The 17,265-nt window shown below is 38.7% G+C and overlaps 1 protein-coding gene across 2 annotated transcripts in view; it reads right to left on the bottom strand.

Annotated features, from left to right (window-relative positions):
- esrrgb (estrogen-related receptor gamma b) overlaps positions 1-1,028 on the bottom strand; it is a 44,378-nt gene extending 43,350 nt beyond the window's left edge. The window contains exons 1-2 of one of the 2 annotated variants that reach the window (XM_044106928.1): positions 777-938; positions 536-557 (exon numbers count right to left, since the gene is read on the bottom strand). Coding sequence is in view for 1 of the 2 variants with exons in the window: in XM_044106927.1 (XP_043962862.1) it covers positions 536-585 (50 nt within the window). In the remaining variant the exon portion in view is untranslated. Of the gene's footprint in view, positions 1-535 lie in introns of both variants that reach the window. The other variant, XM_044106927.1, reaches the window with a different exon arrangement.
- Positions 1,029-17,265: the final 16,237 nt, after the last annotated feature.

Genomic DNA, 17,265 nt, shown 5'->3' with positions numbered 1-17,265 from the left:
TCAAATTTAGAGCCAAAAAATATCCATTTTATTTATTTATTTATTTTTCTGAAAAAGCTTGTTTCTGGGTGTAAAGGGAAAACAGCATTAAATACTTTGTGCTTACGGTACTTTAAATACAAAGACAGTTTCAGAAAAAGTCCTGCAGAAACTTTTCTATTTTTTCCAAACTTAGTTTTTACTGTCTGACCTCCGAGCTAGTGTGCAGCCACAATGTGTTCTACCAGACTACATGTTTACAATGTAAAATAGTATTCAATAAATGCTATGAAATGTTGCATCCTGAAGCCGAGCTGGACCGATCTGGTGCAGCCGTGCATCCTGGACTCCCTGCAGGCTTTGCTGCTGCAGCTGAGATTTCGTACATCAGATGTCCCATACAGAGACGTTCTCCTCTGTCGGAATGCTTACGTTAGGCGCCAAATTTCTTTTCTTTTCTTTCTGTCTTGTAAGGGACAGTTTTGATGTTTACTTTGTTGAAAAGTACTGACACAAAGAACAAAGGACAGAAAGATGAGTAAAGAGGAACACTCACTGGTTGTGGTAGCAGAGGGGATCTGGGATGCACAGTTCAGAAACATCCATCAGTCCACATTAAGCATTCCAGGTGTTGGAGTAAAAAAAAGAAAAAAAAAAACAATGAATGAAGAACAACAGGACGAACAGCTGGAGAAAAGCTGGAAAAGGAGATCAGCTCCTCATAATGTCAAAAATAAGGGTCTCGCCTCGCTCCTTTCTCCAACTCTCTCAAAGTAGCAAATAAAAAGGAAATAAACCTTTTTCCTTGGGTCACAAAACTCCAGTCTGAACAAGTGCTGAACATTCAAGATTGCTGAAGAGGAGGAAAAAAGTGAAGAAAAACAGGGAAAAGCGAATGCAAAGAAAGGAGAGGGAACAGGGAATCAAGGAGGAGAGATGGATGGAGAGACAGAGAGAATTAAAAGATGAAGAGACAGATGGATGGAGAACAGCAGCAGAGAGAGAAGAAAGCGTGCTCTCTGGCTGAGTAAAGTGAGTGAAGCGACTGGGTCTCCATTGAAGACGATAGGGCTCTTTAAGACGAGGAAGGAGTGGTTGGGGTGCGCAGAGCTGAGGGTTATTGGTCGATTAGGGGAAGGATGTCCTGGAAGCAGCCAATGGGAGTGAAGGATTACAGGACTGAGATGGGCTAGTGGGCAACCAGTCCTTGTCCATTCACAAGGGAGCAAAACACGGGCAGACCCCCTTAAAATAGATAGATAGATAGATAGATAGATAGATAGATAGATAGATAGATAGATAGAGAGATAGATAGATAGATAGATAGATAGATAGATAGATAGATAGATAGATAGATAGATAGATAGATAGATAGATAGATAGATAGATAGATAGATAGATAGATAGATAGATAGATAGATAGATAGATAGATAGACAGTTAGATTTCAGTGTTTACACATTGCAGAGATAAGCATGTTCACTGAAGCTGACTTACAGGTCTGTTTACTCGACTTTCGAGGGCTCAGCGTCAGCTTATAGAGTTAAACTGTTCCCTTTAGTCTTTTATCCTCTCCACCACAGGTCCGGCTTTTCCACCGCCTGCCCTCGTTTGAAGCAGCAACAGCTGCTTCCCACGGCACTTCTGCGATCTGTGCAGGGGTGAAAGAGCCACAGATCCTGCAACAGGCAGGATTCCCAAACAAATAGTGATAACAGCCTCTGAAGCTGACAGCACAGAAGTTTGAGTGGATGCTTACGGCGGCTGTGTGGCACGGCGACCATCAGAGGGAAGCCAAAGCTCCGCGGCCCAATCCTCCCAACCCACTTCATCAACCCACATTTTCCTGATCGATGCAAAACCCATCACACGCTCTTATTGATTACGGTGTGCCTGTGTCACCAGAAGCCTGAGGACAGACTCTGTTTCCCTTCTGTCTTTTAAATAATAAAAAAAGGGAATTATGAATTTGAATGTTTTCTTTTCATGTCACTCCAGATCAGAGTCACTGGACCAAAGGGCGATTGCTTTAATGACAGAACTGCACAGTCTGAAATAAAACATGATCAATATTTTTGGCATTCAGCGTACTTTCCTGCAGTAGAAAACGCAAAAATATTCCCGCTGATCTGATTAAGACATCCAGACGTAATCAATACAGGAGATGTGTTTATGTTTTTAATGAGGCAGAGGGAACAGAACTAATGTTCAGCGGACATGTATGGCTTCAGATCAGGACTGGACAAAAGAGCCGATCTTGTTTAAATGAATTTGTATGCTGTTTTCTAGATTAAATGATATGCACACTTATCTACAGCCTGAAAAGCTGAACTGCTCTTTATCTGAACTACAATTTATTGATGGGAATTGACTTAGAAGATTTAGAAATTTACTGACCAATAAAGAAGTGAATAAAAAGCTAAATAAAACTAAATAACTAAAAGAAAGGCATTGGCCTGAACAAATAAAATTAAAAAAGACACTTGCTTGCAGTATGAAAATAAGTAACAATAATAAATTTACTAGCTTTCTTTTTGCACATTTGTGTATGTTTTTCTTATTTTCTTATTCTCACCTCTTCTTCGGCCTCACTACAGTGATTTCCAGATGTTTGGGAGATGTTTGATATTTTACAGTAAATTCACTGAGCCTAAAATGCACCTATAATATGAAGAAACAGTCAAATTTGCATGTAAGCATTTTTTTGTTGCACTGGACAAGAACCAGTATGTGCACGTGGAGTTTGTAGTTTGCTCTCATTTCTCTGTTTTCCACTGTCAGCTAAGTATTCCCTCGATCTCCAGTGTCTCCCAGTGTCTAGAACGTAGTCTTTATATAGGAGAAAACAGCTGAACAAAGGAATTTAATAAATGTAAAGTACAATGGGAACCTTTGAAAAACTAAACTGGGTCACGTAGTGATGCGATTTTACAGCCTGTTGAATCAAAAGCTTGGTGTAAAGTGCAACAATCAATAAGGAGTAAATACATAAAATGTTGGAGCGAGGAATATAATCTCCTGCTGCGTTGCTTTTATGTAATTGAATTAACAAAAAAAGCTGCTTTTTTCCTTCCGTGTGACTGCAGAAATGTAGAAAACAGATGCACCCTCTTTGTTTTCCTATATATTAGTTAGAACCTTAATTTAAACTAATACAAATCTATAGCTCAACAGTAAATTAAAGCAAATATTAGGGTCATAAAATAATTTCTTACATCTTTATTACTTGGTTGCAACAAATGATCAAGATAAACAAATAGAAAAATATACCACTTGGAGCACAAACCAGACAATATATATTACAGAGAATAAGCTACCGAAAAGTGGTTTTAAAAGTCCTGCTCCACCTCTGCAACCCGTTAAATCAACAAACTCTTGTCGAGCCTTTATCCAGCTAACACAAGTTGCACAGAAACATGATTTACACATTTTGCTCTCGCTGCCACACACTTGTTTGGCTCGTCTGCCGGAGGAGTGTGGAGAGGGATAATTGCTATAGCCACAGGGCTCCATTAATCAGTTGGGTGCATTTGTTGGGGTTTTGTTACATTCCACCCCACCCCTCTATCTCTCTCTCTCTCTGCCGGGCTATTCCGTACAGCGAAGCCACCAGAAACTGGAGCAGCCTGTGTGGAGGACCGCTGCAAGCTCACGCTGGGTTAATAAATGCTATTAGCCTCTATCTCTTGCCTCTTAATTTCTCATTTCACCAAGGAGCGTTAAAACACAGCTACAAGAGCTGCAGAGTTAATCAGAGGACGGTGGCAAGGCTGCGATGTCTTGATTGAGAGAGCTGGACTCACACAAAGAAGCAGAGGAATTGGTGCTTGAACCTCTGGTCATATTTGTGGACATGGTTTTAGTGTAACACTGCATCACTGCCGTCAAATATCATTCCATATTTTATCAATAAGTACAGCTAAATATATTGTGTTGCATCTTTTACATTTTTAAACCCTGGACTCAGATTTTCAGACATTTATTTTAGTCTCATAAAACAATAAGTTTTGATAATATGATTTAAAATATGTTATGTTGTACCACAATTGCCTGTCTTGTCTCCACATTGTCCACTTTCGGTTCTGTTAAATGTAATCACCAAATGCTGCACATACTGTATACATTTATTATTTTGAAGGCATTTCTCTAACTGTATGCCCCTGAAAATCATAACATAAACAGCGAGCAATCTCAGTTGTGCTTAATCACGTCCAAAATAAACAAAATCAATTGCAGCTCACGGCTCGAGCTTTCAATAGCTCACTGATACTGGTTGAATCTTTTCCCGGCTCATTGACATGGAAGGTCTGGACGGAGTTACCTTTATAGCGAAAGCCAGGTTGTGTCACTTCCATCTATGAACACGATCAATACTTTCATTTCAAGTTCACTCCAATGTGGGAACTAGTAAAATAAAATAAATAAATGTTGGGTGCTTTGGTGTCATTTGTTTACAGCTTTATGATGCTTCTGCATACGTAGCATAATTGCTGCTGCTTCCAGCACTGCAGAGAAAACAGGTTGTCCACGGTGAAAGGTGCAACTTTCTCCAGATGTGTTTAGCATCAGGTAAAACTCAACCAAAAATTAAGTAGCTGTTGATGAGGGGTCGGTGTAGTGCTCATGAAACGTTAATAAAGAATAATTTGTCATACTTCTATGGATGCTGAAAGTAAGAAAAACATACTAAGGTAATATTTTTAGGGTTTTCAAAGATTAAATTTTTGAACAAAAGTGTTCAAAACTGCTTGAAACTGTTACTACCATTTGGCTTGCTTGTGTAACTCACAATTGATTGGACTTTGAGCTTTAATTTGCTTATGTTGCAAAATTTATTCCATCTCATGTTTCATTTATTTCTGTCTCCTGATGTCTAATGTTACTTTTCCCTCAGTGCATGTTTTCAAGCCCCTACACCTGTTTTCTATCTGCTCATTTATTCACCTGTATCCCATCATGTAATCAGTACAGGCAAGTATAAATGCTTGTCAGGCTCAGTCACAAAACATCAGGGTCTCCTCTGTTCCAACTCTTAATGTGGAATCAACTCTCAAAAATAACAATTAGGTCCTCTGCAAGCACAAACAGGTACTGCTAATGGCCTTGAAAAAAACTTTAGTTTTTTTTTTTTTAATCTAAAAATGTACCAATAATATTTGGCTTGCTTTTAAAAACGTAACAACTCAAAACAGGAGAGAATAATTTTTCATAAGACCTGGGCAAAAAATCTGTCAGTTCACAACTCGAATAATAAAAATCTCATTTCCTTCTCTGTTAATTCAAGTTAAATAGAAAACTAGAATTGAAAAACTTCAACATGGGTTTCTTTTGTATGTAGTTGGCAGGTTTTAACCAGCTTCTTTTATATGTGACAATGTAAACTCTGTATGGTGTATCACCCTTCTTTCCCTGTCAACTGTTGGAAAAGTTGCCATAGAAAATGTTCTGTAGATTTTTATGTTAATCTATTAATAATCCCAGTGATTCCCAATGTAAAAGGTGCTCATTACACCGTCAAACCATCAGTTTAAGACAAGATTAAGTTCCTTTCTTGTGGTTTTTTGCATGGTGCATCCTGTACAAACTAAGAAAACAAAATCAGCAGAATATTAATTAGGGTGCTTTAAAAAATAAGTTGGCTTTAAGAAATTTCTAAACATGCACAGATGCAAAGCACCACTAAAATCTGATCTTCCGGAGCGAGCTGTTGTATTCCAGACTTGGCTCCTACAAGATCTGGGGATGACTTTCATTTAGCCTCACCTCTCCATCCAGCCGGGGTCACCCCTGTTGGTATAGCAAGCACAGCAGTCACATTGCTCCACCATGCGCACAGATTGCTTACTAGAGCCGCCTGGAACCTTTCATATTTCCCAGTCAGCATTTTTTGCAGGATAATTTTGGCAGCCTTTAAGGATATCGCTGCCTTAATAGAGGATAAAAATAAACGGGTGGTGGAAGGGCTATATCAGGCTTTATAATCTTGTATTCTACACTGTGAGGAGCTAAACGTCTGGCTTTGGCTCCCTTCAATGGGATTAAACTTTTCCCCCAGCTGATTCCAAAGGAGGACCACTTGTCCTATTTTTAAAACAAAAGTGTTTCGAGTTGACAATATTTAAAAAGTGTTATTTATTAAAATACAAATTTTGGATGTCAACAAAATATGACTTTCAAATATTTGTTAGATTCAGCTTGCATTTATGCAGGTGTAAATGTTATGTTGTATTTTTTTTGTCATTTAGAGAAAGGGCAAAATAAAAAATTCCTAATATTTTTCCAAAGAATATTTATATGATACAGGCACATTTCTATAAATGGCAGTATAGGTTTGCTTACTTTAAGGCAACATCTCTCTATTATATTGATTATACTGAAAATAATAAAAGTGTAGTCCAGTTGATTATTAACCAGCTATTTTATGCTTAATCAGGGAGAGAGAAAAAATGCTTCTCAGTTTATTTTAACTTGGTGTACAATCCTTAAAAGCAGAAAGCTATAAATAAACAGATAACATCAACTCCTCTCCTTTTAACTTCTAATTTGCTGCAATGGTCTACAAATTCATTCATGAGTCTTCTTGGTATTAGAAAACAGTGAGGATTTCGTGGCCTCAACTGACTTGCTCTCATACATGCTTGAATCCGAACCAAACTGCTTAATTCAATTAGCGGCAATGCTTTCAAAAACCACCAGGGAGCTGGCTAATGGTCTTAGAAACTTGAAAAGTCTGAAAAATGAGCTTGAGGAAGTTCTCACTACCTGGGAAAGAAGTCTGCTCCTTGAGGCTTTCGTATTCCATATGATAGTAAAAGCTCCACTCTTCTGGGCCTTGTTGCGCCTTTGTGAGCTCAAATGCTGGATTTTAGTTTGTGCTCCTCCCAGGAGGGCCTGAGCTTTGCAGAAGTTAGAGGAGGGTTATGTGAAGTTCAGTGGAAGTGTTTTTCACTCAGCCAACTTTTTAATAAAAGACAGGAATATGGATCGAGATATTCCACGGAAGCATGTTCGTAAGGGAGACGATAGGGAGTTGTTTAAGAATACTAAGGTTTTGTCAAAAGTTAAAAAAAGCATCCTGTGGGCTTTACCTTACAGAATTAAGAGAAAGGCAAATTTTATGCCAGAAGCTGGAGAAAAAAATTTCTGTGTTTAAGGCTGTGCAGTTAAACCTGTGGTCTGTAAGGCCTGCACCTCACATTTGTTTCCTGCACCCTTCCCCCTTCGCCGACATTCACCCACATTAATTCCATAATTGCGGCTTCCTCTCATTTTCCCCCTCGTTATGCATTTAATGTTTCCAATTTGCCATCATCACAGGAAAAACGCCACAAGAAGCTATAAATTCTTTTCTAATTCAAAATAATTAGGATTACACGGATCAGTGGTTTTCAATCAGCGAGATCATCGCAATGATAGATGGTAGGATAACTGGTCATTGGCGAGACATAAATATTGTGTCGTTCAATTAATCTGGTCTAATGAGGTGTCAAAGCTGCCACTCATCCATCAAATACAATTAGGAATAAACACATATGCATGGAGATGGGTAATTAATAATTAGCAAAGCAAAGAAATCAGTATTGGTTTCAGCAGCCACATCCACAGAGCAAATTACCACGACCCTTTCTTCATCTGAGACAATGCCACATCAAAGGAATTTGAATCAGGTTTTTATTCCTCTTTCTCTCTTGTTGTTCTGCGCGTATGCTATGAGAAGTGTATTAGAAAACTGTTAAACATTTAACAGGAAGGTCCAAGACAACTAATAATAGTAATTATAATAATTTGAAAGCATTTTATGACTCTCAGAAATGATTTAATTACAAATATAATGGAACAAATTACTAAAACTATATGGACAACATTCAAATTCATAAAATGTAAAAAAAATCTTTTTTACACAGAAACATGTGAAGTTAACAAGCTGCCAATCACAGGATAAAAAAAAAAAAAATGAAATCATATGTAAAATATGCAAAGTCCAAACAACAATGATCATGACAAGACAGTATTGAAAAAAACCTTATTGTTCTGCCAAAACGTCTACAGAAGCATGTAAATTTTATATGAATAAATAATATTTAAACCTGTTGTAAAGTGCATTCTTTTTATAGAATTATTATTATTATTATTATTAATAGACAAAGACCTTCTCTCAACCACAAACAGGGAAAGCATTTCTGGGTCGAGGGGATTAGAAATTGTCACCAACACTTTGTCTTCATATCTCTCTAAAGCCCACAAGACTCATTGTCCTAAAAAACACATTTTATACAGATTGGGTTTTCGCCCTTCAGAGGCCAGTCAAGCCTCTTCACAGACCTAGAGGACTGAACTGGAACAACACCATTTAGGATGAGAGTATCATGTCAAAAGTTTTACCTGTATCTGTGACTCAAACATAGAAATATCTTTGACCCAAAGTTGTTAACTTTGTGAAAAAAAATCTGTCTTTACGCTTCAGGAGCTCCAAAGTTGACATCTGTCAAACTCAGGTAGGGAGGCATTTAGACATTTGATTGTTACAAGTTTCACCTCCAGACCTTGAGCTGGGCTAGTGGTAGAGCCAAGTTTTAACTTGTTTTATAAAATAACCTGTTTGCTTTCCAACAAGCCTGAACCATCTCAGAACCACATTACTACAAATGTGTAAAATGGTATAGAGTGATCAATCTCCTGCTTTTTTCTCTTTTTGAGAAGGATCAGTAATGGTTTAACCAAACAAATAATTATTTCTCCCAGTATACCTGTTGATGTTATCATATGCTTTAGTTTATTTACACTGTTTTCAACTATCAGTTGTGCTTGTGAACGCTTCACAAGCCTGATCAGCTGTCTGGTCTCAGCATCAACAGCTGCAAAGTAATAGTAAAATACAGCTTTTAGAGCAGGAGTTGTTTAACTATCTGGAGATATTAAAATACCAAAATAATAACTTCTGGTGGTAGAACCAGGGTGGAGGCACAAATAAATGATGTTTACTAAGCACCAGGACCAGTTAAACCCATGAATGTGTGCCGTATAAAGACTAAGATTAAAATCTTATTTGGATTTTCAGTCTCAAACAGTGCAAAGAGCATAAAATGAAATAAAAGACCATCTCAGACTTGCAGAAAGTTTGTGAAAGTGACCACAAAGTTAAAGAATCTGAAAATGACAACTTGTTCTTAAACCATGACAAACTGAACCAATGGGATTAGCTATTGATTGTGTTGATTATAAAAACCTATAGCAACGTTTTAAACCAGGTATTGAGGAGCTGAAACCCTCTTTCGTTCTAAAAACTGTTAATATACTATTCATGTCTGCAGTGCACAAGCTAACTTTTGTGGATACTCATAAATGCAACGTGAAGTCAGCAAGGATGTCTTCTGGGAATATGCGTTACAGGCCGGAGTCACTGAGATACCCTGACGGTTCAGTTCAGACGATGCAGCAGCAAAGAGGCAATTACCCGGAGGCATCGGGGCGAAAGACAGGAGGAAAATCAATACATAATTTCAGCATTTCAGAGGGTGTTTCCTTCAACTGAATCAATGTCTCAATTCACCATTGTGGGTTAGTTGTGTTTTTTTTTTTTTAGCTTAATCTGTCTTTGTCTTTCACATAATGCAAATAAATAATGATTTACCTGTAACTCCGGCTGAGGGGTTATATAACAGAGTGTCAGAGGATGTATGCAAATGCAGTTTGAAATTGAAACTCTTCTACATGAACCGATAGCACCGTCATGAATTTTGACTCTTAAAAAACTCATTCTAAATTCACACGCAGACACAAACAAGGTTATACAGACACCTCTGAGTCCTTTGCATGAAACGTTTGTGTAAATCCACTTTACCTGACCCTGGGTTAGGCAGCTGACGAATTTACTCAGCTCCTGTTGGCATGGGAGTGAGGTGTAAGTTCATACAAAGTTTACATCTTCCCCACAATACCACCCTGTAACACATGGTTATGGAGGTGTTCAGATAGACGACCTCAACTTGCTCTGTACTAGGATTCTATGGCTGAGTGACAGGCGCCAGACACAAAAAATGGAACAAATCAATAGCGTTGTCTCTTATCTCCAAGACTAAACCACACCACAACATGATAATGACCACAAACCCACTCAAGCATGGAAGCAATCCCCCCCTTAGAGGCAATGTAAATGAATGTAGTTGAATAGGATTGACTAAACACCTACTAAATTAGAAAAGACTATATCACACAGCTTCCTGTCTGCTTCTGAAAGCAAATCATGATCTGCAGTGATTGTTAATCATAACCATACACCTTTTTCCATAACCTGGCAATTATTCTGCCTGCAAAAACTTTATGCATTGTCTCTTTGTAAAACAGTAAAAGACCAATTTTTGGGATTAGATATGGCTAACTTTTATGTCGAGGATTTGAATATGAAAGAACAGTGGCAGGGAGCTCAGGGCGCCCATGGGAGTCAAACACAGACTTCCTCTAAAATGTTAATCGTTTGGCTAATTGAAGGTATGTTCTTTGTCGGCTCCGCGTTTTGGAGGGTCCCTTCAATGGACCAGTTGAGCACAAGGTAACAGGGCTTTCAGATGTTATTGGATTTGACTGCTTCTGCACAGCGGTGCCGGAGGATTTAGGCGCTTTCAAGATAAGTTACGCAGAAAACACACTCGTACCCACAGGTGTGCATGAAGTAATACACAAACCTGTAAACTCATCTATTCACACACTCTCATACACACACTCGAGCATGTACATGCCGCCATTTGCATTTCAAAGGGGCATAATTGCCCAGGGCGGTGGCAGGGGGAGTGTGGCCTCAGGATTCCCCGAGAGTGCCTGTGAAGTTAACGAATCATGAGTGGAGACTCAACCGAAGCTCCTCTTTCATACGAGCACATTCACAACAGCATCCTCCTGAGTATGAGGCAGGTAGAGCAGCCAGAGACTGCTACACAGGCAACCAATTTACTGCGCTGTGCAAAGAAAAAAGAAATAATTTTATCTGACTAAAATGTTGAGTTCACACATTAGTTGATATTTGAGATCTTTACTTGAAAAGTTTGACAGGTCTACATATACTGCGCTAACGGGAATAAAGTGGCATAAGATTTTGGGGATAGTTTTAACTTTAACTAGATCATAATACATTGATTTGAATGTGTCAAGTCTGGCCTAATATTGAATTTATGACTGTCTTGTTAATTGTTCTTTCTAAATTGGCCTTAGTTACAAGCGTCTGCTTGCTACGTTCTTAGTCCTGCATGTTTCTCTTGCCCTGTGATGGACTGGCGACCTCTGCAGAGAATATGGATGGTTGGATGGATGGATTGATGAATGGAGGCCATTTAAGCTGTAATGAACACACATAACTGTATAGTTGGATACCATTACCACCTACAGTACCTGAACCTTTAATACAAGGCAGGGTAGATCCATGCTTACAGGTTGCTTAAGCCAACCTACAAACTAAATGTCTCAGCTGAAATCAAGACTCATTGTACCAAGCAATGTTTTCCAGTCTAATGTTATGCAGTGTGATCTTCTGGTGCCTCTTTAAGGTTTGACGTGTTGTGTTAACAGACAAAATACATTCAGATAGATCAAGCTACTATTCTTTTACTGATCACATTCATATTTCTTCTTTTCATATTGACACAACTAATAGAAATCTCTGCAATATCAAAACTGGCTTCTGATTGGAGGCAAGATGGTCACACATACAGTTCAAACTTAGTGTATAATTTTTTTTAAAAACTTCAGAGAACCATCCTCTTTGCAAATAGCTTCCCCTTGTCTCCAGGAAGGCATTAGGGAAATACTAATGAAGAAAAGAGAGCAAGTCCAATACCACACTGGCTTTGTAAAGTGAAAGGTGAGCAGTTGTGTTTCTGGATAGACTGATGGTATGGCAGAAGTGTTATTTGTCTTGTGTCACTGACTGAGTCTTCAAGTCCACCCAGGAAGATATGAACCAGGGACTGGCGGTGCGCTGGGGAGAAGGGTTGTAGATGTGGTGGAGGACAATCTGTCATCAGCAGTCATCACATAACCAAGCCCAGAGCTGCACCACTCACCAAATGACAACCTCACCAGATTTAAATGGGAACACTGGGCAAAGCCAGAAAGGGATATGATTAAAAATATGCATGAGATGAAATGCAAATTTTTCTGTTTAATGCTGGTATTTCACACATACACATGCACCCCACACACACACACAGCTGCATTTAGCTATGGGAAAAAAATTTGTGAAACAAAGCAAGTGCAACATCTAATTTAACAAAGCACATTTTACTCCGAAGCACTCAAGTTTCCCACTTGTTTTGACACCTGCATGTTTCAGAAAATTTCACCTAAACACAATTTAGTACCTAATAAGAGCCGACATTGTGTGCTGGAGGTGAAGGACACACGGAGGGGGCTACCCTGTCTTACGACGCAATAAATGGCTGGGCTTCCAGTTACAGCAAAAACAAGGACTGCTTTTCAATTCCTCCTTTTTAGCTGGATGAATGATGAACCCTGGGTAAGAGGTTTAGTGTTGTGGCATTAATATACATCAGGAGCCGGAGCACCACGCTAAATCGGGAGAACCCAGAGCATTTGTTAGTTTACTGACAATTAAGCAGCTATAAAGATTGAAAACAAACATACTAAACAATAACCACAAGATGTGTAAACATGTGTAAACTTATTTCGATGTGAAAATGTACGTCTATTTTCAGCCCTTTTGAGGTAACACTTTGTCGCCAGGCTTTTTAGGGTATGTTTCCACAGGTTATAATGTATAGAGAACTTCTTAAATTAAATTATAAAGTCCGTACAGCTATTCCAAGTTGAGTTTAGGAATGGATATTGCTTGTTCTATTCTACCAAATAATTATGCTTTGGTCTAAACTCGTCTTTTGTGGTTTCGGTTTTATGTTTTAGTTTTGTTGTGAAGGTAAACTTTCTTTCAAATTAGCCTTTCCTCTATAACCCAGATTTATGAAAAGCTAAACATTGAATTATAGATCTAAAATCATAATAAAACACTTTACCTCATTTTCCTTTATTTGTGTCCAATTTTCCATACATGACAGCTGAGGAAAAGTTAATTAATCTGGTCTCAGAAGTAGGTTGAATGAAAAGAGGAAGGGAAGACTGATTATTCCTCCAAACACTATGAAGTGAATAATCAATAATGACATAAATTATCTTATCTATTAATGAAAGTCAGTGATCCACAATATAGCATCATTGCTTCAGTGTGTATTTCATACACTTGTAAATTCAGTTATTACCTGCTTTGTGGTTTGTAAATCACTTGCGTATTGACTTTCACTTCACATGGTTATTTCTGCTACTTTTGCACATTTGAAGTGGAGATGAAGAAATCAAGACTGAACCGTTCAATAGTATAAAAGCTTTATTATGTAAAATTATTGCACAACATTGACAACAGCCCTAAAACAAACAATTTGAAAAACAAATTACGACTATACATCATTATGAAGCATTTCATACTGACAAAAGCTATAATTAGGATAATAACTTACAAATTACTAATGCAGAGCTTTTATTTATTTGTCGTCTGACCTGTCTCAGTAGAAAGGTGTTGGAAAAAAGACATCTCTGTAAATCGTAACAGATGAAACACAAAGACAGCAGCAGGGTGGGAGGGAAATATGTTTGGATCAATGGTGCCAGATTAATGATCAATAGGTCGCTCACACCGGCACACACTTCCTGCTAAAACCTGCAGTTACACAGATGAAAATGGTTGGGCAGATCCTCAGTGTGATGATGATTTATGCTAGTGAGGCAGATGTGTCTAATAGAGTTACCTGAATGTCACCACCTGGATCTCTGAGAGCATTTCTAAAACATTTAGGCATCAATCAAATTTTGTGCGTTGTTTTTTTTTCTTTTATGCTAGGAGGTAAGGGCTCCAGCAGCACCTGAATAAAACAGTCACATCAGCATATGAAGTTGTGACAGAAACTCCTGGATTTCTTTTGTGATTGTGAAAATGTGTTAACTATACGTGTAAAAGCTGATCTTTTTGTGTGTTTGGCAATGAACATCAGCTGAAGGAAACAAACAACCAATTTAAGTTTTCAATGTATTTTTCTGAATGCTAAAAAATGTGATGGAGAAAGGAGCCCAGTGAAATGCATCCAAAGAATGTGCTTTCAAATATAGCAAAATTCAATAAGTAAAAAAAACAAAAAACAACAACAACTAAAAAAACCCCAGTTGTGACAAGTATTCCTACTTGTTTCCAAGTGTTTTAGAAGTATTAACATTCAAATCTCTTTATATTCTGAGTGAGTACACTCGGTTTGTTTAATTCACACCTTTTGCCATATGACAGAGATACTGCATTAAAAATGTACAATTTTCTTATGCAAATAACCTTTTTTATGTATCACCGATTCAAATCAAATGGCAGCTCAAGGCACGTTACTGGACAAAAATGTCCAATTATTTCCATCTAAACAGAAATCCTTAAAATAAATAAAAAAAAATCTCAATACAATTAAATCATGCTGATATGCTAGATTCAATGACAAACAATACAGTGTGATCCTGAATGTAATACCAGACAGTCTAATTTAATTTAGGAATTGTTTGACTGTTTTCTGTCAAAAATGAATTGCATTGAGTCACTGATTTCACAGCAACCTCCTCCTGAGTGGTTATTAAAAAAAAAAATAAAAGAAGAGGAAGCGGCTTCCAACCAGAAATTTATATTTAAACTGACACCATCAGGCCATTGTTTCTAATCTATAAAAAAAATATAAACCTGTTCACAAAACATTCAAGAAAATTATTCAGAACGTGGAACTTCAACCTACAGGTGAGCTCATAGCACATGCTCACACACCCAGATATTCAAATGCAACCCCCGTTTCGACCTGTCAGTCACCCATGCCACTCACAGCCAAGGTCTAGTGACAACTGTTAAATCGGGGCGAGCTTTAATCGCTGCGGTGACTAATGCTGTTAACTGTAGAGCAGCATCTTGGCCAACACCTCCTGGGCAGCTCTAATTACCCCCAGATGAGCCTAGTTCCACCTTACACTCACAGGGTACCTAACAAGCAATCACATCAGGGTGAAAAGCAAAGGTATGGCACCATTTTCTTGCTTTTCAAGCTGAACTCTCTTGATCCCTGGCTAAAATCACATCATTTCATTACTAAAGATGTGAATGCTCCTTCTCCATGTCCCACCTTTAGTTACCCCGTTGCAGCCATATCCACCTGTCTGTCAGCTGTGGTAAATTAGGTTAACGCACACTAAGTGTCCCATCATTAGGTCTGTTAATTGACTACTGCGTTTGATAATTAACAGGGAGCGGCCTGCCTACCTTGCTAATCTTATTTAGGTCATTTGCATTTAAAATGGTTTTGGTTTCTGTGGCAACTTGGAAAGAGAAACTGATGGGGGAGCTCAACTGCAAGAAGTTTACATGAAGAAATGTGAAAATAAATGTTAACAAAACTATGACATTATCTTGTTTCTATATTCCTCTTATTTTTCATTTTACAGAGGAAAAAAAAATAAAAATGAGGCAGCGTGAAGGGAAGTGCATATGTCCATCTACTGTTGCGCGGATGGAAATATGCAGCCTCATATGTGAAACATAGGGAGCTATTAAGGATGACACGTAAACTCTCAACCTGGTATGAGAAAGAGATTTTAGAGCCATCGTTGGAGAGAGAAACACTGTGTGTGTTGGATAATCGTAATAATTTCTACAAGAAGGAGTTCAGAACAACAAGCAGCGCTCAACAAATAGTTGTCCAGTTTTGTGGTCTTCTACATATTTCATATTTCCCTGCTGTCTCACAACTGAATTATTTGACTGGGTGACTATCAGGCCCATTCTGTTGCACTTTAAGATGGCATTCACAGAAGGTAATACAATCCTTTCAGTCAGGTGTGCAGGAGAAGGGACACATCCAAAATATGTCAACTGATCCTAAACCCTGGGCTGTGGGTTCTTCCAGAATTACACCAGGGGTGTCTTGGCTCCTTCTCTCCATAACACTCTCCTCGCTCAGTCTCTGAGTCTATATGAAAGCATGTTTCTTACTGGGTGTGCAGTTGTACCATATTTATTTTAAATATGAACTGCTCGATGAGAGATACAAGCTTAAAATATCATTCAACCCTCCTTCAAGAGTCTGGACACGATCTCACAGCAGAAGATTTGAATTTATACCCAGATTAAATCAGACAGAGGGGATTTTTTTTTTTCACTAATTTGAAGGTAGTTGGTTGCACTCAATTTTATTTCAGGCCAACAGAGTAAAATGGGCTGAAGGTATGCCAGACTTTTCATTAGTAAAAAATTGTAAAAGATCATAGTAGCAATTTCCACTTCATAAGAATGGGTTACATTTGATAGATTTCATGTTAGTCTATCAAATGTAACCCTAATAAGTAGCACTGAACCTGGTGGTTGTTCAGAGGATGTGAATGCTTTAGCAATTAAGTAAATAACTGTTTTCCAAAAACATACTGTACTATATCATGCTTTTCCCTCTAACTGCAGCGGGGAACTCATGAGGCTAATTTTGTTGCTCTGCTGCGTTACCTCCAGATAAATGTTTCCTTTGTTGAAGCACCGTCTGCCCTATTTTGGCAATGACATGAGCACTCAGTAGCTACAGGGGAGACACACGACTGAGCACTCTTCCTGATTCACACAGGCATTAACACAGCACATTAGCTTAGCAGAGTTGTGGGAATGAAAGATGGGCCGAGACCGGGGCCCCAGGCAAAGTGAAGACGTACACTAAAGCCAGCTGCCATCTATTATGGATAGCCGCTGCCGACCCCCGCCGTTCATGTTGCAGGGTGACAGTGCTGTCCTTGCCGAGGCACTGACCTTCCTTGGCGGGGAGAGGGCGCTGGGCAGATTAAAAGTGGACTGGCTCACCGTGCGGTCCTGGCGTACCCCTGATGTTCTGCCCAGATGGTAGCCGCACACACTCATGAACACGCCGGTTCTGCTGCATCCAGGGAAGGCAGATGTGAGGCATGAACGCTGCAGCTCCCAGGCATTAGACTCTATATCTGTTATGTATTTATTTTTCTTCCTCAACATTGTGACTGTGAAAGCACAACACACACACACACCTGCAAGCCCCCCACACGCCCACCATCACACACACACCATGTACTTATAAGAGGTTGAAAGACCCTCACTTCCTCCACTTTCCTTCTGAGTGTTTCTCCATCACTTAATTCTGGGTCTTTGTATGTGAATCATCCATCACTCACTCAATCAGTCCATTGAATTTCATTTAGCGCT

Source organism: Gambusia affinis, linkage group LG22 (assembly GCF_019740435.1).
Source record: "Gambusia affinis linkage group LG22, SWU_Gaff_1.0, whole genome shotgun sequence".
Lineage (NCBI taxonomy): Eukaryota > Metazoa > Chordata > Actinopteri > Cyprinodontiformes > Poeciliidae > Gambusia > Gambusia affinis.
This window is presented reverse-complemented; position numbering and strand designations above follow the sequence as displayed.